The 24,982-nt window shown below is 38.3% G+C and overlaps 2 protein-coding genes across 3 annotated transcripts in view; one reads left to right on the top strand and one right to left on the bottom strand.

The window, feature by feature from the left end:
* The window catches only part of TCEANC2 (transcription elongation factor A N-terminal and central domain containing 2), a 49,328-nt gene extending 48,583 nt beyond the window's left edge, over positions 1-745 (bottom strand). Inside the window, exon 1 of the mRNA XM_012442551.2 lies at positions 585-745. The gene's annotated coding sequence lies outside the window, so the exon portion shown is untranslated. The remainder of the gene's footprint in view (positions 1-584) is intronic.
* Positions 746-943: 198 nt separating this feature from the next.
* TMEM59 (transmembrane protein 59) lies at positions 944-24,479 on the top strand. 2 transcript variants are annotated; one of them, XM_064372381.1, is made up of 8 exons: positions 944-1,336; positions 7,041-7,146; positions 8,635-8,729; positions 10,580-10,732; positions 12,265-12,346; positions 13,493-13,577; positions 17,626-17,734; positions 23,848-24,479. In XM_064372381.1, exons 1-8 carry the CDS (start codon positions 1,148-1,150, stop codon positions 24,001-24,003), a joined length of 975 nt encoding a protein of 324 aa, XP_064228451.1. In that variant the 5' UTR covers positions 944-1,147; the 3' UTR covers positions 24,004-24,479. The 2 variants fall into 2 exon arrangements, with proteins under 2 accessions (XP_064228451.1, XP_064228452.1); XM_064372382.1 differs by having other exon boundaries at positions 945-1,336; positions 13,496-13,577.
* The last annotated feature ends 503 nt before the right edge of the window (positions 24,480-24,982 follow it).

The following is a 24,982-nucleotide window of genomic DNA, read 5'->3' as shown; positions in this document are numbered from 1 at the left end:
CAGATTCTAAAAACTTTATCAAAGACCGCTGTGATATTTGTTCCCCAAAGTGACACAATTGAGTTCTCTGGAAGAATTTCTGAATTATAGGGACTCAGGTGGAACTGACAGGAGGTAAGATTTCCTCTTTAAAAGAAAGATCTTCCTAAGAATTGAAACCGTAAACAATCATTGGTATACGTCCTGAGTTAGGAGGTTCCTAGCTTCCAGAAGAGCACGCTCTAGGAAGGGGATTCCAATATCCCCTTCCTAGAGCGTGCACCTAATCCCTCTTCCAATTAAGATACGGCTGTGGAAGGGTTAGGATTACACAGAGCTCAAAGACACCCTCTTAACAACTACCTCACCACAGCCACAATCCCAGGGGTTGTCCTGGTAATTAGCAACGGACAACCACCGCAAGAGCTCAGCAGGGGGTCTCACAATACGCAGTCATCCCCTGGAACAACTGCTTGGTGGTCAGAGGACTCTACCCACGGCTGTAATCTCTGGATCCCCGAACAAGGAGAAACCCCATCCTCCTTGTTCTCAGCACTCCGGAGCCCGGGTAAAGGCACTCAACAACGGTCTGACGTGAGACCCACCAGGAAAAGCTGCCCTGGCAGCTGCTGTTGGCACCCTCCAGACTGCAACCTCGTAGGCTCCCAAGCCCAGCCGTCTGCGTGGAAACTAAACAGACGCTTCCTCCAAGGGCGATAGTTCTCTAAAGAGGCTCCGGACTGCCCTCGCGCCTCAGTGCCACAGCGAACCACATTCCCCAGAATGCACTGCGAAGAAACGCGAGCGGAAGGCGAGCCGAAGGCGGCTGTAGTTTTCCCAGACCAACTTTCCCGACAATACCGTGCGCTTCCCGCCTGGGAGAACTACATGCCCCAGCCTGCCCCACGAAGGAAAGCAGTCAGGCGGACCCGCTTCGTGCTAATGCTCGCGATGGTTGAGTTCCCCTCCTCACGCCTGCCTAGGAGAAGTTCGTAGTCTGCGAGGTAGGGCAGGAGGCTGCCGTTTCACGCGGGTCAGGGCGGAGCTGAAGCGACGGCGGAGGCGGAAGCAACGGTCGGTAGGGTGGGGAAGGGGGCTGGCCCCAGGAGGAAGAAGCCCTTCAAAGAAAACAGCAACAAGCTGAGCTGCTGTGACAGAGGGAAACAAGATGGCGGCGCTGAAGGGGAGCCTCTGGGTCAGGACCCAACTGGGGCTCCCGCCGTTGCTGCTGCTGACCATGGCCCTGGCCGGAGGTTCGGGGACCGCTTCGGCTGAAGCATTTGACTCGGTCTTGGGTGATACGGCGTCTTGCCACCGGGCCTGTCAGTTGACCTACCCCTTGCACACCTACCCTAAGGTAGGACCCGTCCGGAATGGGCTGCGACCCTTCCCTGGACGCCCATCTCTCGGCTCCCCACAGCTTTGTCGGCTCTGGCAACCTGGCTGTTCTATCCGCCCTTCAACTGCTGTCTCCCATCTGTGTAGCTTCTGTTTTCCTCCCTAATCCTGTCTGCACCCCGTTCCTGCTGTAATTACCGGAAGTTTGTCCTGCACTACCCTGTGATAGGCTAGGGGACACAAAGATGAGAAAAACACAATGCCTTTCCTCTGGAGCTTGCGGGGCAGCAGGGGAGTCGAGCACTCAGAGAGAGGAGGATAGCGGAGGATACGGATGATTAATGCGGGGTCCTTGTCTTAAGGAGCGTAAGTGGGGGGTGGTTAGGAAGGGAGGCGCAGATATGCGAGTCCACAGATGATTGATTAATAACACTTGTTTACTGAGCGTCTTTCGGGGCCGGACGCAGTCTTCGGGGAGTCAGACAAGTAGACGATTCCACTGTAGTATAAAAAGCGTCACGAAGGCGTCTCAAGGAGAGGTGAGACGCCCAGGAATGCTGTCTGCCTGTATTGAGTTAATGTGTCCTAGACGCTGCCAAGAGGGACTGGATTAGAGAAGAGGCAGTTAGGTGTCTGCCTACCAGAAACTGACCACTCAGTGCAGAAGACGGGGAATTCGTGGAGTGGGGAAAGAAATGAGACTGTCCACAGGCGGGGTTCGCAGCTTAGGGAGAGGAATGGCCCTCCTCTCTTTGCTTCCCCCTTTCTTTTAATGACATACCTAACCCTCTTCAAGTTGGTTTTTCAGCCTAAGAACTCTGTTTACTAAACATTCTAAATTGCTTGGTGATTCCCACCACACCTTCTCCATGTATGATTTGAGTATATGCCCTCCCCCATGTTGTTTTATGAGAGCTTTTGTTGATGTTGCTGGTAACTTCCTTTAAGTTTTTCCTTCATCTTTTTGTATGCTATTTGCTTAACCATTGTGGCGGGACCTCTTTGATCTCTAAAACTGCAGAGTGGCTACGGAGACAGTTCCAGGGAAGCTTAGATTGTTCCATATTGGCGAGTGCTTTCAGAAAGCCTTTGAAATGAAAAGTTCTAAGTGCCGGCACTTCTCAGATTTTGTTTACGGCTGGATTTTACACTGCATGAGGATTATCAATTTTTTAATAAAGTGTGGGAGACGGGACTATACTATATTTTTCCAGAGATTTATGTAACAATCGAGAAAGAAGTAAGTTTCAACTTCAGATTTAAATCAACGAATATTGCCTCTAACCACGTTATTTTTCTTCACTTCTTGTAAATTTCTCATCATTAAGAGGATTGTATGAGGAAGCTCATTAATTTTGATTTGGCCTGGAATTGGGCCGAGACTTACTTTGTATTGTTCTAGGGTTTGTTTCCTTTTTTAAGATTTTCCTGGCAATTTTGTAGTATAAACCAGAATGTTGGAGGAATAATTAAATAATTTGAAAGGATATACGTTCCTAGAACCTTTAGGAACTTTAATTTGTCCACTATTTTCTAACAATTGGTGTGATATCTATAAACCATTGTTACTTATTTATTAAAGCATTTCTCACAAAGAACTCCAAGTCATCTGGCTCCCTACAGATCCTGGACTTGAAATTTATTGAGACTCCACTTTTAGCCAGAGTGATGGGAGATTTACCATACCATTATCCCTAATTCTCACAACAACCCTGCAAAGTAGGGTTTTAAAATTAAGGACATTGAGGCTCTGAAAGGTTAAGTGACTTGCCTAAGGTCACATAGCCAAGAAATAGTAGAGTAGGAATTCAGCTTAAAACTGGCTACACTATGCTCCCTCCTGTTAATAAACTTGCATTAAACATACTCCGCCAGGCATGGTGGCTCACGCCTGTAATCCCAGCACTTTTGGAGGCTGAGGTGGGTGGATCACCTCAGCTCAGGAGATTGAGACCAGCCTGGACAATATGACAAGACCCCATCACTGCAAAAAAAAAAAAAAAAAAATACAAAAATTAGCCAGGGATGGGGACAGGCATCTGTTGTCCCAGCTACTGGGGAGGCTGAGGTGGGAGGATTGCTTGATCCTGGGAGGTGGAGGTTGCAGTGAGCCAAAATGTCACTACTGCACTCCAGCCTGAGAGTGAGACCCTGCCTCAATTTAAAAATAAAAATAAAAAAGCTGGGTGCGATGGTTCACGCCTGTAATCCCAACAAGGCAGGTGGATCACTTGAGGTCAGGAGATCGAGACCAGCCTAGCCAACATGGTGAAACCCCCTCTCTAATAAAAACACACACACAAAAAATCAGCCGGGTGTGGTGACTTGTGCCCTGTAATACCAGCTACTCAGGTGGCTGAGGCAGGAGAATCACCTGAACCCATCAGGCAGAGGTTGCAGTGAGCTGAGATTGTGCCACTGCACTCCAACCTGGGCAACTAGAGCGAAAGTCTGCCTCAAAAAAAAAAAAAGACAGAGAGAGGGAGAGAAAGAGAGAAAAGGAAGGAAGGAAGGGAAGAAGGAATTTAATTATTTCACTGATTTCTCTTGATGCTCCTATGAATTGTTGTGCTTTGTGCTCCAGGAAAAAAGAGTTATGCTTTGTAAGAAATTAGATGAATTTCCAAATTCACATAGCTTCTCTGTCTGGTATTTGTAACTGGCAGATAGAAATCTCATTTTAAGCCAGAAACGGTGGCTCACGCCTCTAATCCCAGCACTTTGGGAGGCCGAGGCGAGTGGATCATGGGTGGTTAGGAGTTCAAGACCAACCTGACCAAAATGGTGAAACCCCGTCTCTCTGAAAATACAAAAATTAGCTGGGCATGGTGGCAAACGCTTGTAATCCCAGCTACTCGGGAGGTGTTTATTTTTAAATTATTCTTTTATCTACAGAAGTGCAATTGCATAATTTGGGTTCAAAAAACAAGAGACATAAATTATGTCAATAAAAAAGCTGGACGGGTGTGGTGGCTCACGCCTGTTATCCCAGCACTTTGGGAGGCCGAGGCGGGCAGATCACCTGAGGTCAGGAGTTTGAGACCACTCTGACCAACATGGAGAAACCCTGTCTCTACTAAAAATACAAAATTAGCCAGGCATGGTGGTACGTGCCTGTAATCCCAGCTATTCAGGAGGCTGAGGCAGGAGAATCACTTGAACCTGGGAGGCTGAGGTTGCAGTGAACCGAGATCACGCCCTTTCACTCTAGCCTGGGCAACAAGAGCTAAACTCTGTCTCAAAAAAAAGAAATTGTAACAGGGTCTTGCTGTGTTGCCCAGGCTGGTGGTCTCAAACTCCTGGGCTGAACAGATCCTTATGTCTCGGCCTCCCAAAGTGCTGGGATTACAGGCATGAATGAGCCACAGCACCTGGCCTAAATAGTATCATTGAGAGACCTTCTAATTATGAACTTAGTTGTTATTTAATATGGTGGAAGCACCATTTATTTCTGCGTGTCCTAAATCAGAAGATACATGATATATAAGCTTACCAGTCATTTGGGATTCATAGGTTATTAATTATTTACTTGAAATTATTATTTTTGTGTATATAACATGAAATACTTAGAATAAAGATATGATTCTTAATAGCTAACAGTTGAGTGTCAGCTCTGTACCAGATGTTGCATAATATGTTAAGTCTTAACACAGTGCCCAGCACATTGTGGTTGCTCATTAAATATGTATGTCTATTAGATAGTACTACATAATAGTAATGCTATTGTAGATATAAATGTATAATTCTCCTAATAGTCAAGATTGACACTCTGCAATTATATAGGCAGTAGAAAATAAATAAACAGTAGTTAGGATTGATGTAAGAGTATTGTCCTTATTTTACAACTGAGGAATTAGAGAGATTAAGTAACTTGCCAAAGGTTGTACAGAATAAGTGGCAGGGCTGAGCTTCAAACCAGGGCTGACTCCTGAAACCTAGGCGCTTTTCACCATGCCATATGGTTTTCTGAAATTGATACTGGATGACTTATTAGGTTTCTTTAACAAAGGAAAGTATATCTGAAAATAAAATGGCATGTGATATGGCTCATACTAATAAGCTCATGCTTCCTCTGTACAGTATAAGGAAATATGTGGTGCTTCAAAGACATAAAAGAATTAACTGTTTTACAAAGCCTGCAAAAGCTACTCAGGTATGAAATTTATTATCTTAATTATTAAAATTATTTCAATTTTATCTTATAAATGCAGCTAGAACTGAGGTCCAAATGTGTGCTGCCTTCAAAGTTGTACGATAAAATATATTTAATATTAGACTGCAGCCATCTCTTCTTGATGGATTGTTGCTGCTACATAAATTTTACTAATCCTTCTGCTGGAAAGAAATACATACCTTGTATTCATTGGTTGCTAACTGGTATATGCACATACTGTTTCCTTATTAGGTATCTGCTAGTTTGCACACATTGGATCACATGGCAAGTTGAGGGGGCTCCCCCATATGCAATAGCTTTTTAAAAATACTATATTTTAGCAAAGAAAAACCCACTGAAGACATTAGTGTTATTAAGCAGTTAATATGTTATAGTAATGAAGAACTAGCTGTGCATCCTATCTTGAGCTTTCCCACATACACAATGATGCCTGTAATTGTTTTCAATTTTAAAAACCTATTAACACTATTACCATTTATTAAACACCTTCTACATCCCAGGCACCGTGCTGGGATTAGCTGTCTTTCTGAATTATTGAGGAATTTGGAGGTAATAGCTATTGTCTCCTTTTTTCATGAGAAACCTGTGATTCTTAGACAGGTAAAATAACTTATGCACTCACCCAAAAGGTTTGATCTAGGTCTAGCTGTTTGCAGTGTCCTTTCCCATACACCACACTGTAGCGCCCTTGTTTTCATTTAATGTAAGCCCAGTTTAAAAAAATCATTTCATATAAACATTTTTATAGATGTATACCTTACTTTATCAGGCCCTTGTGCCACCATTTGCCATGTGAAGCTGGTCTGATACTTTTCCTAATAAGCTTGGTGATTCTTATAAACATGGATGTGGCAAAAGTAATGTCATTGGTTCTAGGGTACTTGCTTACTCCTTTCTATTTCTGTTAAAGTTCTAGTTGTATCACTGTTGTTTTTGTTTGTTTGTTTGTTTGTTGTTGTTAAGAGACGGGGTCTCAGTCTCTCAGGCTGGAGTGCAGTGGTGTGATTATAGCTTACTGTACCCTCAAACTCCTGGGCTTAAACAATCCTCACACCTCAGCCCTCTGAGGACTAGGACTGCAAGCGCATACCACCACACCCAGTTAATATTTTTTGGTGGGGGGTACAGACGTGGTCTTGCTATATTGCCCAGGCTGGTCTCAAACTGTTGGCCTCAAGCAGTCCTCTTGCCTCAGCCTCCCAAAGCCCTGGAATTCCAAGTGTGAGCTACTGCACTTGGCCTGTCACTGTTATTTTTATTTTCAATTTTTTTCCCCCACAGGTTGTAACCAGAGAGAATTAAAAAAGGGTGATGGTTTTACCTACTAGGCTTTTTTCTTGGTATCACTTTTAAAATAAGGAACTAAAACCTCTATATGGCAAAGGTCTTGGATATCAACTGGCTCCTATCATTTTTTTCTTTCAGTTATGACACTTATTGGATGATTTGTAATAAACTTTACTAACTTTGCTTTCTTCCTAACCTGTTTTCCCCTGAGGAAAAAAAAATACCATTTTTTGGTAACCTTTCCTGTTCTTGAACTCCCTAGGAGGAGGAGTTGTATGCATGTCAGAGAGGTTGCAGGCTGTTTTCAATTTGTCAGTTTGTGGATGATGGGACTGACTTAAATCGAACCAAACTGGAATGTGAATCTGGTAAGATGCTATGCTAACGACATCAGCTGTATGTAATGTTGTTTTCTTTGTGATAAGCTTTTAAAGTATCTTCTTTAGGAAATGGCGAATACACTGTTGAAACTAGTCATCTAACATACTGTAATTATTATGGATTTGAGAGTTTTCATAGCTGTTGCTAGAAATTTCATGGGCTTTAAATTTCATCTATTTGTTGAGACAGTGTTTATTTTCTGCTATGAATAGGACACCTTTGTTTAACCAATCATTCTGTCAGACAAATATCATAGTAATTACCCTACTCACAATTCATTACTACCTTTTCGCAGATAGTATAATTTTCCTAAACCTTTCAATCATAGGTTACTTGACTTATCTCCAAGTCTTTTACTGAATCAGTCCTTTGACTCAGTATTTAATAGTGTATTCTTCATTGATCATGCCATTAAAATAAGTAGCCAAAGGCTTCGTCATCTATTAAACCACTTGTCTTTCTTTTTGCTAAAAGCAATATGTTTAATAAAAGAAACCTGTAATCAGGACACAATTGACGTTTAACTTTTAAATAACTATAATGGAATTTTCTCCATTCATTACACTATTTATTCAGTGTAGAAGGAGGCACCTTTTCCCCTGTCAGTATGCCATGGCTCACATGCAGTCTTCTTTGATATCATAGCCTTATTTTTACGGCTCAGTCTTCTAACTGATCATCTTTATATGTGCATAATGGTGTCTAGTTTATTATCTAGCTCTTCTGAGAAGTGTATTACAAATGCATTACTGAGTTGGGAAAAAATAAAATTGATATAGTAGTAAAATGTTATATCACATGGAGGAAATGGATTTAATGAACTAATGAAAGTATATCTGGTAGAGAACCATTTCAACATTAGAATCATCTGCTATAGAACATTTTCTAGTTCAGTTTTCTTAGACTTTCAGATGTTAGGCTGATTGTTTTATTTTTCCCTTGCCATGTGCATACCCTTACTTCTTAACTGAGTGATGTAGTTCTTAACAATAATATCTTGTATTTGTATAAATCATTAAAATATATTATTTCACTCAACCCTATGCAGTAGGTGGTGGTATTTTCCATTTTAGACATATAGAAATCAATAGTCAGAGGTTAAACTGCTCAGCCCAGGTCACACACACCACCAACAAATGATGGAACTAAACTCCGAGTGTCATCTTCAGGATGCCAACCCGGTGCTTTTTCCACTACACAAGCCTAGCTACAAGGATTTTTTATATGAGTGTCATCATGTGGCCAGAGCATGGGTGTGTAATTAATAGATTTATATCTAAAACATTTGACTTATAGGAGGGAGGCAGTATGGAGTTTAAAGATACATGTCCTACTACTATATTACCAAATTTGGAGATTCATATTAATGAAATCTTTTTAAGTGTAAGAAATTTTTTTATAAAATGCCAAATCCTTTTCTTTCCTCTTTTTCTTTCTCTTTTGTTTCTTGTAATTTGACTATTTTTCTCTTACAGCATGTACAGAAGCATATTCCCAATCTGATGAACAATATGCTTGCCATCTTGGTTGCCAGAATCAGCTGCCATTTGCTGAACTGAGACAAGAACAAGTAGGAAACAATACTGCCTTTCAAAATAGCCTGCTTAGATGGCACTGACTTGTATTGCTTGAAGTGTTTATCACCCACTTGATCCTATTTTTAAGGTTATATTTTATATTTGGCTTTCAGCAAACAAAATTAGTTTGCAAATAGAAAAGTCAATTGAATAATTGCTTTTGTATAATGTTTTACTGTTAAAAATTATGCTTACATTCATAATCTTCTTTTGTTTCTTCTCACATTCTAGTGAAACTATTATCCTCATTTACATATGAAAAAACCAAGGCTCAGAGGAATTATTTCAGAGTTCTTTTTCTCCATCCCACCTGCCGTTGGACAGTTGCCACTGCCTTAACTTAGATCATCATCCTTTCTTACCCATATTTTTAAATAATTTCCAAACTGTTTTTCCACTTTAACCCTTTCTAACTCCATCCTTTACTGTGTCCAGATATTTCTTTTCCTAAATTTCATCGTGCCATTCTCCTGTCTCATATAATCAGTAGCTCCCAGTTACATATAGATTTAAGCTCAAATTGTTTATCACAACATAACTCCTGATTATTTCTCCAGTGCTGTCTCTTAAAATTCCCTGCAAAGGAATTTCCTACTCTATTCTCTAGACATACTGGGAAAAGTTTCTTAATTTTATTTATTTTTGTACAGGAAATAGTGACGTGTACAAAACTCAAAAGATAAAAAGAGTATACATATAGTGAAAAGTCTACCACCCCTGTCTCTTAGCCACACAGTTTTTCCTCATGAATGTAGCGAAGGTTACTAATACAGAGATATTTTATGCATATACAAGGATGTACACATATATATTTTATAAATGTAAATATATATGAAGAGCTTCTAATTTTTTTCTACTATATAATCTGTATAGATTTATTATAATTTATTTAGGCAGTCCCTTATTTGTGAACATGTAGGTTATTCCTAATCTTTTTCTTTTATAAATGATATCTATTTTGCACATTTGTCAATATAACTATAGAATACAATCATAGAGCTAGAATTGCTGAGTTAAGAGGTATATGTGTTTTTTATTTTTATGGTTTTTAGAGATGGAGGTCTCACTATATTACTCAGGCTGGCCTCAAGCTTCTAGAATCAAGTGCTATCGTAGATATCACTGCACTTCAGCCTGGGTAACAGAGTGAGACACTGTCTCAAAAAAAAAAAAAAGCCAAACAAACAAATAAGAAAGCAGAACCAAAGCTATCCCTAGAGTTTAGTAAATGGCATCCCACACTTGTGCTTTAGAGGGGCCTAGTGCTGCTAAAGAAGTCAGAATTGGAGGAAAGATGATACCATTTGTTAAAATTTTATCAGTAGCTTACTACATATACTAAGCCCATAAATTATCCCTTCACCCTGCCTGTTGTTATATGTCTGCCATTTTATGTATATATTCTTCTGATTGATTTTTTCTTCCTGTTTTCCATTGATGTTCAGTATAGATGATTTATTCTCAATGAAAGCATTAAAGATGAAAATGATATGATTTGCCCCTTCCCGTGCTACCTTCAAGGCCTTGCTGGTCCTTATTTAATTATCTTAAGAGTCTTCTTATTTTTGGACTTAATTCAAAAGCCTATTATTCTGATAGAGGTGACAGGTAGCTAGCTAGTGTGTTTGGCGGCAAATTAAAGTAACCTTGGTTTTTAAGCTTTACCATAATTTGCATAGATAATGCGTGAGTTTACTCTAATGCTATTGATTATGGTAGATTTATTTAATTGTTTGTATCCTGTCCCAATAAGGATTTGAGTAATCTTGATTATGTTGTTCTCTTGAATATACATATGCAAAAAATAATATATTTCTCATTATTTATTTATTTTTATTTTTAGCTTATGTCCCTGATGCCAAAAATGCATCTACTCTTTCCTCTAACTCTGGTGAGGTCATTCTGGAGTGACATGATGGACTCCGCACAGAGCTTCATAACCTCTTCATGGACTTTTTATCTTCAAGCTGATGATGGAAAAATAGTTATATTCCAGGTGACAACTGTGCTTCATGGATTCATCTAAATACCAACAACAGTAAATGTATATGTCTTAAATGAGTGTTTCAGCATCGAATCATACTCAGTCACTTACAAATATTTATCATCAAATAATAATTACTTGTTTGACCCTATATTAAAATACTGGGCATCAGTTTGATTACCCTTCCCTTTGCGCATTAAAAGCCTTATCTAAAGCCCGTTAGTTCTTGTCTAACCAGAACTCTGAGTCTTTTAAATTTTATGTTGGTTAAATTGATAAAATGAAATCTTTAAATATGAGAGATAATAACATAAATAGTGGACGTATTTGATTACATATGGATATCAGATAAAAGCAATATGACATAATTTTTAGTTTTTTATAGTGTTTTTCCTCATAACGCATAAGAGAACTTGTTGAAGAAGTATTTTGCCTAAAGAGGTAACTTCTCCTATTTCATCATTTACCATGTGATAATAACTGTTGTTCCTTGGAGGTTATATTGTACTAGATATGTTATCTCAGATCTTCAAACAACATTATGAGGTTGTATTATTCCTATTTTAATGATGAGGAAGGTGAGAGTAACTTGTTTAAGTTGCACTGTCAGTAAGTAATAGAATTAAGCTTCAAACCCAGGGGGATTTAGCACCAAGGCTCATATCCTACCCTACCATGCTTTTAATTCAGTAGTTAAATTCCCAAATTTGTCAGTCAACAGAGTTTATGTGTGGCACTATCTTCCTCTTAGGTAATAAAGTAAACCTTTTAAGTACTGCAGCTAAGTAAGTGGCTTAATATATGGTTAGTATGTGATTTTTAGCACTGTCCTGAACCTTGGATCCCCTCTACTTAATTTGGTAAGAAGTAAAACACAGGACTTTTTTCTTTAAATTTGTGAACAAGTTCTATGTCCTAAAGCTAATTACATCAAAGCGTAAGTTGACTCTCAGAATGAAGCCCTCATTCATTCCTCATTAGATACGAGATTAGCTCTATGTCTCTCTAAAGTTTGTGTGAATTTGAACGTAAGTAGGAGTGAGAAACCCCCATTCTAGAGGATCAGAACTATACAGAAGATGTAAAGTATAGAATGTTTGGCTGTAATTTATGGATTGCTCATACTTAGGGAAGATTGGAATGTTTCATATGAGAAGAAATAGAGAAAATATGTGTTTAGCCAAAAGTTTTGGCAGTCTGCTAAATTATTCCTGATCAACCAGAATTAGAACTCAATTCTGCAAAGTATAGTATTTAATGTAGTATGTCATGATTTGTCCCTCTCTCCCTTTAAAAAAAAATGTTGTCAGAAAGTTAAACTAACAATAATCTGCCAGAAACCTGTTTCTTTGCAAGGCACTGGATCTGATGTTTAGGAAGTGCAATTAAAATATGTTGTGGTTAATGTGTTTCATTTTTTATACAGTATTTCTATTACTTTTTCTCAATTTAAATGTTTAAAGAGATGACGTGTTTTAGAACTTGTTATACTGAAAAAAGCTAAAGAAGTACAAATGACTTAATTGCTTTCATTATTGTTTTAGTCTAAGCCAGAAATTCAGTATGCACCACATTTGGACCAGGAGCCTACAAATTTGAGAGAATCATCTCTAAGCAAAATGTCCTGTAAGTTTTATTTTAAGTAGCTTAGATAAAAACATTAGCAGTCAAATCCAGTTGTAGTAGAGTTAGTTGTATGTTTGTTTTTACACTGATGGAACATAAACAGATAATTTCTAAAACAGTGGTTCTCAAACTTTCATGTGTATTAGAGTTTGGAGAGCTTGTTCAAACACAGATTGCTGGGCCCCACTTCTAGAGTTTCTCTTTTTTTGAGACGGAGTTTCGCTCTTGTTACCCAGGCTGGAGTGCAATGGCGCGATCTCGGCTCACCGCAACCTCCGCTTCCTGGGTTCAGGCAATTCTGCCTCAGCCTCTTGAGTAGCTGGGATTACAGGCACGCGCCACCATGCCCAGCTAATTTTTTGTATTTTTAGTAGAGATGAGGTTTCACCATGTTGACCAGCATGGTCTCGATCTCTTGACCTTGTGATCCACCCGCCTCGGCCTCCCAAAGTGCTGGGATTACAGGTGTGAGCCACCGCACCCGGCCCTAGGGTTTCTAATTTACTAGGTCTGGGAGAAGATGTGAGAATTTGTATTTCTCAAAAGTTCCAGATTTTGCTGATGCTGCTGGCTTGGGGGCCATACTTTGAGAATCACTATTCTAAAAACGTTTAGTTTGCTTCAAGGATGTTTTGAGCATGAACTAATCAAATATTCTGGTACTTACCAATAAATTGACCAAATAGTGAAAAATGCCAAAAGTATGAGTCCCCATTCTATTTTTATTTCCATGTTAGAAATGAATTTTGACTCGTAAGAACATAAAACACCAAGCTGAAGCAGAGCTTACCTTGTAAAATTTACTCATACCTTCTTTTAGATACTGATTTCATTAGCCTTCTAACTATTTTGGTAAGTGGGGACCATCTTTAATTGGGTTAGAATAAACGAAATCCAAGCTCACATTTAATTAAGCAGAAAGCATCAATGTCAATAAGAATTTGAAAACAAAACAGGAAACTCCTAATGTGGTAGAATATTCATTTGGTTTTGATGTGCTAGAGATACTGGTACACATTATAAAATGTATCAGATGACACAAACAAAAACAATTGGATATCTGTAAAGTGTATATATGTAGAAGTAGTCATGTGAGACTAGCTTTTGAGATATAGGATATAATAAACTTGTACCTTACTATTTCAGCAGATCTGCAAATGAGAAATTCACAAGCACACAGGAATTTCCTTGAAGATGGAGAAAGTGATGGCTTTTTAAGATGCCTGTCTCTGTATGTACTCTTTATTATGCGTATAACAGATAAAATCTGACTTGTATGAGAGAGATAATTACTTTTTATTATTTTAAAATTAGCACCTCAAAAGTAAACATTGTTACTTTTTCCCTTCCAAAGTTGTACTATTCAATATTTTAGTTTGTTTAAAAGGTAATAGGCATACTACTTCAATAAAACCCAGGCAGGTAATTTTTTTCACAGTGCAATAGCATTCTTCTTGTTAGAATTTCTTGATTTATGTTGAATGTGCTTCTCCACACATTTAAACTAAGCTTTAATTTAACTTACGTCTGAGGCTGGATGCAGTGGCTTATGCCTGTCATCCCAGCACTTTGGGAGGCCAAGGCGGATGGATCACCTGAGGTCAGGAGTTTGAGACCAGCCTGGCCAACATGGTGAAACCCTGTCTCTACTGAAAATACAAATATTAGCCGGGTGTGGTGGCATACGCCTGTAATCATAGCTATTCAGGAGGCTGAGGCAGGAGAATTCTTGAACTTGGGAGTCAGAGGTTGCAGTGAGCTGAGATCACGCCACTGCACTGCAGCCTGGAGGACAGAGTGAGACCGTCTCAAAAAAATAAAGTATGTCTGAATGGCTTAGATATCAGGTTTAATTTTTTTTATCTGCATGGCCAGATATGAGGCTAGAGGATCTAGATAAGGACTATAGATTAAGAAGGGCTTTGTATTCTATACTAGGGAGTGTCAGCTCCGTGCCAAGAATTTTTAAGGGTAATGGTTAAGTGGGCAAGTGAGAGTAGTAGGTAACGTATGCCCTCCTAAGAAGAAATACCAAGCCTTATGAGCGTGAGAGGCAGGTTTTATCAAAATGCACATGTTTTCTCTTCTCCAAGGAGTTAGGATATGAGCCCTCCCCAATACTTTTACTCCTCCCCACCCCCCAAAAAGGAAAAAGAGAAAGATAGTGGGCCATGTCACTTATTGACTGTTACCTACTCTGTGTCAGATAACAGGCCAAGCATTTCAGTGAGTGGTAAACAAGTTCTTGCTTTATAGTGTGTTCATTCTAGTGGACTGTTCTATCTCAGGTATAAAACTGCAGTAGTCCAAACCACATGATCCCTGTAATTTTTTATAGAAATAGTTTCTTGAGAGGTTTTATTATGTATCATTAGATTTACGTGGACCTTACAAATTAATACCTTTTATTAAGCAAAATGTTAAAAGACTGTATGAGAAAACAATAATTAAACTTTGAATTTTATCCTTTCATTTCTAAACCTGGTTTTGAGCTTGTCCAAAAAAGGGCAGTTTTTCTCTTTCCAGTATTTAGGATGTTTGTTGCAGTTTGATAGTTCTGTGAAACCTAAATAATCATTTAATCTTAAATTACAGTTCTCAGTACTGTATTACCTGCCATATTATTGATTTATTGACGTTTAACATTTTGTCATTATATTCTATGTTCTTTTAAATCGAACACTTTAAAAGTGATTTTGTGAAACAACTAACTTTATAACTAGAAATGTATTTCTTAGAAATTTTTATGCCCAAACATGAATTATAATAGGATCCTACATTTAAATAAAAAGTATTCTTTTGGACGGGTGCAGTAGCTCATGCCTGTAATCCCAGCACTTTGGAAGGCTGAGGCAGAAGGATCACTTGAGCCCAGGAGTTCAAGATCAGCATGGGTAACATAGTGAGACCCCCATCTCTACAAAATATTTAAAAAATTATTTGGGCATGGTGGCACATGCCTGTCGTCCCAGCTATCAAGAGGCTGAGGTGGGAGAATCACTTGAGCCCGGGAGGTCAAGGTTGCAGTGAGCTGTGACTGTGCCACTGCACTGCCTGAGTGATAGAGCAAGACTGTCTCAGATATTTTTTTTAAGTGTTCTTTTTTAAAATGCTTTTTCCCCTTCAGTGATCCAATTTGACTTTTAGAACAATACCCTGTGATAAGTAGGCGGTGATTTAGATAGGTGAATTGACTACTCCCAAGGTTACACAGTCACTATATTAAAATTCAAACCTAATTTTTCTAACTATACATCTTCTACTCATCCTGTTCTGCTATAGTTATTTACTTCCTGAAGTGTCATGATTTTTCCATGATTACATACAGAATCACTCAGCCAGTTAGTAGAATCTGGTCGTAGCTGTTAAAGAGACACCCTTGTCTCCAGAATGGAAATTGAGGTTACTCTTGCTTCACTTGTATTTCTTTTTGAAGAGCCAGGCATTGTGCTAGGGACTTGAAACCTAGGAAAGATGTCAGGAGTTCTCAGGTCTAGACAGACGTGGTCAATAATGATTGCTATACACACACACACCCCCACACACGCGTCTTATACACAGCATATAAGGACTATATTTAAGTCTACTGGAGGTTTCAAGGGGAGGATTGACAGGTGAGATAGAAATATCTTAAGTGACGAGTAGAAATTTTTGCTAGTTGTAGCAGGAGATTTATTTAAAAATTTTTTTTCAGATATACTGGCTTCCTGCTCAATGTGTATAGGGTATATTACTATATATGGAGGATAAGGAGAGTCAGAAATTTGATTAAACTGGGAAAACAGGAATAGAGAGGACAGGAACATAATGCAAGTGTCAAGAAGAGGCCTCTATGTGAAGGATAGATTAGAGGACCAGGTTGGAGAACTTTGGCAGATCAGGGAAGAAATTATAAGGCCTGAATTAGGGCAGTAGACAAGGAGAACAGGAGATAATGGAGATAGTTGAAAATCTGTAGGATCTAGTCATTGTTTTGTTGTGGAGATGGAAGGGATGAGCCCCAGTTTTCTGGCTTACCTAGTTGCTCCTGGAATCCAGATATCAAATATATCCTCATTTCGTGGTAAATTCCTTAGTACTCAGGTTAGTTAGGGCTGGAACATGTAGAGGAAAGTGGGTATTTTTTTTATTAAAAATATATTGTACTCTAATCTTTCTAAATTGGGATACTTAAAGCATCATATGGGAGTTCCCTGCTTTTAGATACAATACATTCTCCGAAGTCCACCTCTTGCTGGCAAACAAACAACGACTCTGCTTACCACATGTCCAAGTCTTGGCAAACTATCGAGTGGTTAGGGTGGTAAGTAGAGATCTCTTACTAGGCAGTGTTAGATGAGCAGAGATGTGAAGATTAGGGACTATCTATATTACATAGTTTGTCAGATTTAGACTTTTAATTATTTTTAAGTGGCTTGACTTTTTCCTGTTCTTTGAATCTTAATAGGCCAATTATGAAAAAAACTTCAGGCTGGGTACGGTGGCTCACGCCTGTAATCCCAGCACTTTGAGAAGCCTAGGCAGGAGAATGGCTTGCACCCATGAATTCAAGGCCAACCTAGGCAATATAGTGAGAACTTGTCTCTATAAAAATCCAAAATAAATAAAAATAAATTAAAAACCTCTAATTGCTGATTATCTTAACTGGCCTTCTATCTTAAGATATTTTAATTATAAGGAAAATATAACTATCTCTTTACTGAGATATGCTATAATGATTACAGAATGCCTTATAATAGATGTGCTCTTTTAAATGGAAGTGTAAGTAAATTATAGCAAACTAAATATGTGAAGTATTCTCAGGAAGCTGACTTCTGGAAGCCTGTTGTGAATTTTTTTATAAAACAAACGATCATTTTAAATTTAGCTATTCTGTACTTTAACTTTTTGGTATATTGGTTTTTTTAAAGCAAATATTATAATACCTTGCAAAATAATATATGACATTTGTAGAACAGTGTATAATCCACAGGACATTTTCACTTACCTTATATATTTAGCAGAAAGTCAAGTATGTCTAATTTTATTATTACAAAAGTGATATAGCCATGTTACAGAAACATTAGAAGTGGAGGAAAAAGATATTAAGCCAACCTAATGTAATAGCTATTAGTATAATATTTCCTTCTATAAGTATTTTTTTAATAGTTTCAAAGATAATCAACAAAGTTTTAATTGTACTGTTGAGCTAAGTACATAAGGTTGACTGACTATAATTGAGAATCTCCTATTTCTTATGTTATGAAATTTTAACATAACTAATTGTTGATTTTTTCCAGTAACTCTGGGTGGATTTTAACTACAACTCTTGTCCTCTCGGTGATGGTGTTGCTTTGGATTTGTTGTGCAACTGTTGCTACAGCTGTGGAGCAGTATGTTCCCTCTGAGGTAAATTTAATTCTAACCCTTAGACCATTGGAAGACTGAGCCCTGTGATATACCATTTTAAATGCCTTATTTGTTTAGCTGGAAAAACAAGGCCTCTCTACTAATAGAAAGAGAGAAGATGTGGTGGTTTTAATGTGGTTGAGGTTGGCACACAAAAATTATAGGTTTGAAGCACAAGAATTGTTGTTCCCAGTTCTCTGTGACGCTAACTACTGTGGTGACATATATGTGGACTGGCTTGAGTAAAGTGTCTCTTTCTGGCTCTCTGAGACTGAAAAGACCTGTTGACATCAGTTTGTAAGAGGATATATAGGAGAGAAGACTTTTTTTTTTTTTGAGACAGAGTCTTGCTCTGTTGCCCAGGCTAGAGTGCAGTGGCATGATCTTGGCTCACTGTAACCTCCGCCTTCTGGGTTCAAGTGATTCTTTTGTCTCAGCCTCCCAAGTAGCTGGGACTACAGGTTTGTGCCACCATGCCTGGCTAATTTTTGTATTTTTGGTAGAGGCGGGGTTTCACCATATTGGCCAGGCTGGTCCCGAACTCCTGATCTCAAGTGATCTGCCCGCCTTGGCCTCCCAAAGTGTTGGGATTACAGGTGTGAGCCACCATACTCAGCTGGAGAGAAGACTTGTAGAACCACTTAGTAGTTTAAATAAATTACCACAATATTAAGGAGCAATGCTGCTTTAGAAGCAGCAAGGCTGGGCCAGGCATGGTGCTCATTCCTGTAATCCCAACATTTTGGGAAGCCTAGGCAGAAGGATCACTTGAGCCCAAGAGTTCGAGACCAGCCTGGGCAACATGATGAGATCCTGTCTGAACGAAAATTTACAAAAATCAGCTGGGACTGGTGGTGCATGCCCGTGATCCCAGCTACTCAGGATGCTGAGGTGGGAGGATCACTTGACCCCAGGAGGTTGAGGCTGCAGTGAACCAGGATTGCACCACTGTACTCCAGCTTTGTTTTGTCACTCAGGGTAATAGAACAAGACCCTAAGTCTCAAAAAAAGAAGAAAAAAGAAAAGGGTGGAGCGTTTGATTTTCAGTTCTTACGTTCTGATACCTAATCCCCCAAGAGATGGGAGACATTGTGACTTCCTTGGTAATTAAAATTTAACTGGCCCAAAAAATATAACTGTTAAGGTAAAGGATTTTTGTTTGGGGAAAGTCTATAATTTGAGGTTTCAACTTAGCTTTCAAGAACAGAAAAGTATTTATATAACTAAATACAGAATAATAATGGCTGTCGACATCTAATTCAACTGAAATAAACTTTTAGTTTTCGTATGCCTACAAAGTAATACAGAAAAAGAGAGAAAAGAAGAAAAGACAGAAATTAAAATAGAATATAATAATAAGCCATTGGCATGTGCCTAACATGGTGCTTGAACATCTATCTTATCCTAATAGACTATAAAGATATTTAAGTATGTGATTTGCACATGAAAAATAAAATATTTTTAAAAAATATTTAATATTTTTATTAAGGTGATATCATTGATATAGGTACCGAGAAACCGGGACAGGATAATGTTTATAACTAACATTTTTATAGTCTTTAAAATTTACAAAGTATTTTCATATATCTTTTATATCAATCCAGTGTCCAACAATATTCTATAGCAGGTTTTAATATCCATTTTATAGATGAATAAAAAGGCTTACACAGTCTAGGTAACCTCCCTGGGATTGTACAGCTATGAATGTATTGGCTGGAATAAGTTCACATCTTTAGATTAACAACTTGTATGTTTTTTCCTATATACCATCTTGCCTATGGCTGATAAGGTGTTTAAGTGGCAGAAATAATAATTGTATGAAGTGTTAAGGAAAGCAGAGACTATTTGCTGGGATTGTCAAGGATTTTACACAATAGGGGTCTTGATGTGAATTTTGAAGAATGGGTATAAGGTATGAATTAGCAGAGAGGAGAGTATACAGTTCTCTCTGATATAGGCAAGAGTAAGCCAACTGTTGGAGAAGGACTGTAAGGAACCATCCGGATTAAAATAACTTACACTGGGAAATCAAACCAAATGGATAAAGTTGGACTGGATTGGGAAGAACCTTTAATTGTGGAAGTTATAGAGAATCAGTAAATTTCTACAGAACCCATCTGTTCATGAGATGAATGTACTGATAGCATCCTCTTATTACATTACCTACTTTTCATTCTCTGATGTCCATATTTTAATCATTGTATTGTTCTTGACAAAGCTGAAATTATGTGTCTACATAGGATTGCCTTTGTCTATTACTTTTCTTCAAGCTGCCTCATGCACTCTAAACCCTTGTGACAGCAAAGCTATAAACCTGTATGTAGTAAGGATGCAGTGGCTCACATCTGTAATGACAGCACTTAGGGAGGCTGAAATAAGAGGATCACTTGAAGCCAGGAGTTCAAGATCAGCCCAGGCAACATAGCAAGACACCCATCTCTACAAAAAAATAATAATAGTGAGGACCCTCCCCCAAGAAAAAATACTATAGTAATACATTTTTGTTGACCACCTGCCAAGCCTGACACAGTGTTCGTTTCTTCTTGTATTTCTACTTCTCCTTATTTCTAAGATGCTCCTTGTAAAAGAAAGATACACATAGACATTGGTCAGGCTATTGTCAGGAAAGACTGAATGGCTGGATTCAGATGGAATTTACCTTGATAAATTCACCACAGCCTGGATTGTGGTCCCCGAGATTAGTAAGGTTGAGCGTTTTCTATTGGGTACTGTTCTAAGTGTTTCATATGGATTAGCTCATTGAATCCTCATGGTAACCCTGGGAGATGACTGCTGTTATCCTCCCCACTTTCCAAATGGGAAAACTACAAGAGAGTTTACAATATCAGTAAGTGGTAGAACCAAGATATGAACTCAGATAGTCTGACTCTAAAGCCAGTGTTCCATACTTTGGCTACATATTCATTTTAAGTACATTGTTATTTATAAAAATACTGGGCTGGGCACAGTGGCTCATGCCTGTAATCTCAGCACTTTGGGTAGCCAAGGCAGGAGGATCACTTGAGGACAGCAGTTTCAGACCAGCCTAGACAACATAGTGAAACCCTGTCTTTACAAAAAGTAAAAAAAAAAAAAAAAAATTAGTTGTGCCTGGTGGCACATGCTTGTAGTCCCAGCTATTTGTGAGGCTGAGGCAGGATGATTGCTTGAGCCTAGGAGTTTGAGGTTACAGTGAACTCTGATCACACCACTGCACTCTAGCCTGGGCAACAGCAAGAACCTGTCTCTTAAAAAAAAAAAAGTTATATGCTCAGTGTAGAAGTTTATAAAGTAAAGTACATATAGGCTGGGCATGGTGGCTCATGCCTGTAATCCAGCACTTTGAGAGGCCAAGACAGGAAGATTGCTTGAGTCCAGGAGTTCAAGACTAGCCTGGGCAACATAGCAAGACTCTGTCTCTACAAAAAATGCAAAAATTAGCCAGGTGTGTTGGCACGTGCCTGTAGTCCCAGCTGCTCGGGAGGCTGAGGTGGGAGGATTGCTTGAGCCCAGGAGTTCAAGGTTGCAATGAGCTGAGATCACGCTGCTGCTCTCCAGCTTGGGCGACAGAGCAATACCCTGTCTCAAAAAATAAATTTTAATAATAAAATACATATAAAGAAGCAGAGAAAAAAAATCACCCTGCCTGTCATCCAGAACTATTATTACGTTGCCATTTTAGTGGATTTCTTTTTAGTGTAAACTATTTTTAATATATTTTTACCTTTATTTCTTATTTTAGAATATTGCAGTGTAAATATGCCACTCTTTTCTGGTAGTTTCTCCTTTTTTCACAGTAAAAATAACTTAAAAGTTATTCAGATTTTCTTGGCTAAAACTCACTTTTTTTTTTTTCCCTAAAGTAAGAAAGAAAACATGAGGCCAGGAGTTTGAGGTCAGCCTGGGCAGCATAGTAAGAGCCTGTCTCTACAAAAAACTAAAATTAAAAATCAGACAGGCATGGTGGCGTGTGCCTGTAGTCCCAGCTACCCGGGAGGCTGAGGCGGGAGGATCACAGATACAGACCCTGTCTCTAAAAAAAAACAGCAAATAAATAAACTCCTAATATCATTTAAGTTAATAAATCACATACATTTATGGATAACCTATTATGTACCTGGCTCTATTCAAAAGATTTTAAAGACAATGAAGAATAAGACCAAGAACCTTGCCATTTAGGAGGAACATTTAAGTCTGATAGCAGAGTTAGACGATCAGAAAATAATCCAAATTCTGTTAAACTGGGTTTTAGAAAAGATTTAAGTAACTCAACCAAGTTCATATAACTAGCTAATGGCAAAGCCAGGCCTAAAGCCCAAGTACATATTTACTCATTGAATTTATTTTAAACTTTCAGAATTCATGCATAAATATGGCATAAAATTGTCGTCTTCTTCCTCACTCCTTAGATAAACCAGTCAGTAGTTTTAAAAAATTCTCCAGGTAGTTATTTTTAAATGTTATCTTCTATTTTTTTTGTTTTATCAACTTTAGATACTATGTCATATCTTCCTCCTGAAGGATAAGGAATTTAGTTCCTTTACATTATCTCCCACCTCATCCTCTCTTCACTTTCTGGTTTTTGTAATGTGTATTATTAGGTTATATACTTTCTGTGATCACTTGAAGGTGTTCTTTATTCAGCATCTTTTAAAAACATCTTTCCAGTATCAGGTACTTCTGTGTAGTTCTTGGTTTATAATCAAGTCAGTTGCCTTGCCAGTGATGTCAGCACTGCAGTTTCTACCTTATGGATACAGGGATTTGTTGCTGTATAAGTAGATTAACAACAGAATCTATACCTTTTTTTTTTTTTTGAAACAGAGTCTCACTCTGTCCCCCAGGCTGGAGTGCAGTGGTGTGATCTCAGCTCACTGCAGCCTCTGCCTCCCAGGCTCAAGCAATTCTCGTACCTCAACTTCTTGAGTAACTGGCATTACAGGCACGTACCACCACACCTGGCTAATTTTTTGTAATTTTAGTAGAGACAGGGTTTCACCGTGTTGTCCAGTCTGTTCTCAAACTCCTGATCTCAAGTGATCCACCTGAAAGAAAGAAAATCTGTACTCTTTCTTTCAGCCTCCCAAAGTTCTGGGATTACAGGCATCTGGGATTACATACTCCTGGCCTATGCCATTTCTTAGTGAAGCCTTTTCACTTTGCTTTTATGCCTTTAAGAGATACATAAGGACAGGCATGGTGGCTCACACCTGTATCCCAACACTTTGGAAGGTAGCAGGATCACTTGAGGCCAGGAGTCTGAGACCAGTCTAGGCAACCTAGCAAGACCGCATCATTAAAAAAAAAAGAAAGAAAGAAAAATTAGCTGGGCATGGTGGCTCATGCCTATAGTCCTAGCTACTCAGGAGGCTGAGGCAGGAGGATCACTTGAGCCCAGGAGTTCAAGGCCGTGTAGTGAGCTATGATCCCATCACAGCACTCCAGCCCTGGTGACAGAGCAAGACCCTGTCTTTAAAAAAAAAAAGAGAGAGAGAGAGAACAAGAGAGAAATACATACATATATCTAAGTCTGCCTACTCTCAAAAGATGTTAGATATGACCATTATTCTCCAAAGAGTTTTATAACAATTGCAGTGATTCTGTTGTATGTTTTCATTCTTTTAGTATCTTTTGGATATGGTAGTAACAATTGAGAAACTTTATATATTTATAAAGACCCTTCTATCAGTCTTAGAGCATTTCATGCATATTCTTTGTTCTCACAGTCTTTTAAAATAGCATCTATCATTTTCTGTATATGTTAAGCTAAAACATTTAGGAGCAGAAAACCTTGCACCAAATTATTTTACCACTTGGTAGGGGAGCTAAGTTGTAGGACTCCATCACATAAAGCATCCTTAGCTATTTTTCTTGATACTCAATTGTTATACTCCTGAGGATTTTAACTTGAGACGTGTGGAAAAGCTTTCTTTGGCCATCCACTGGGAGCTGAATCATATATTTACGACATTTTGAGTAGAAGCATTCTTCATTCTTAAAGATATTTGTAGAATTTTTTTTCTACCAACTATTTATAAATTGTTATTTGAAGACTTACTTGGAGAGGTTCCTAATTATCCAAACTACTAATTTGCATTGGTTTTCTTTTGCAGAAGCTGAGTATCTATGGTGACTTGGAGTTTATGAATGAACAAAAGCTAAACAGATATCCAGCTTCTTCTCTTGTGGTTGTTAGATCTAAAACTGAAGATCATGAGGAAGCAGGGCCTCTACCTACAAAAGTGAATCTTGCTCATTCCGAAATTTAAGCATTTTTCTTTTAAAAGAAAAGTGTAATAGGCATCTAAAATTCCACCCCTCATAGAGCTTTTAAAATGGTTTCATTGGATATAGGCCTTAAGAAATCACTATAAAATGCAAATAAAGTTACTCAAATCTGTGAAGACTGTCTTTGCTATAACTATGGGTATTGTTTTTCTAGTAATTTAAGAGGTGGATGTTTGGGATTGTATTATTATTTTACTAATATCTGTAGCTGTTTTGTTTTTTGCTTTGGTTCTTGTTTTTTTCCCTTTTCTTAGCTATGAGCTGATCATTGTTCCTCCTCACCTCCTGTCATGATACTGTCAGTTACCTTAGTTAATAAGCTGAATATTTAGTAGAATATGATGCTTCTGCTCAGAAATGGCCCACAAATCTGTAATTTGAAATTTAGCAGGAAATGACCTTTAATGACACTACATTTTCAGGAACTGAAATCATTAAAATTTTATTTGAATAACTACGTGCTGAAATTTGAGTATCTGATTTTCTAAACCTTCCTTCCTATCTCTGCCCAACCTAGAAAAGAATTACAAAATGTTCTGTGTCTATTGCTATATAATGTGATGGTCGGAGACCATTTTGATGCAAAAATGATCTCTCAGCAGTAAATTTGATGTTATTTTGCACAGGCTATAGGTTTTTGTTGGATGAATCTTTCCAAATAACTATTTTTCTCTGTCAGACAGCATATCAAGTGTAAGGTGAACATATTTTCAGAGAAAACTTCATTTTGACACTAAGAATTAGACTCTTGTGATGCAGAATTAAGTATAAATTTTACTTGGCAAAACCAGTGTGATTTTTACCTGTATTAATAGCAGATCTTAAAATTAGAATGGTATCAGGTCATAATGATAATACACCAGAATCTTAATATGATTCACTGTTATTATACCATGAAATGTTAAAACCTTTGTAAACCAATACTTTCCTCAGACACAGGAGCATTGCTGACAACTCCAT

Source organism: Aotus nancymaae, unplaced genomic scaffold, assembly GCF_030222135.1.
Source record: "Aotus nancymaae isolate 86718 unplaced genomic scaffold, 86718_ANA_hifiasm-v0.15.2.pri h1tg000007l, whole genome shotgun sequence".
NCBI lineage: Eukaryota > Metazoa > Chordata > Mammalia > Primates > Aotidae > Aotus > Aotus nancymaae.
This window is presented reverse-complemented; position numbering and strand designations above follow the sequence as displayed.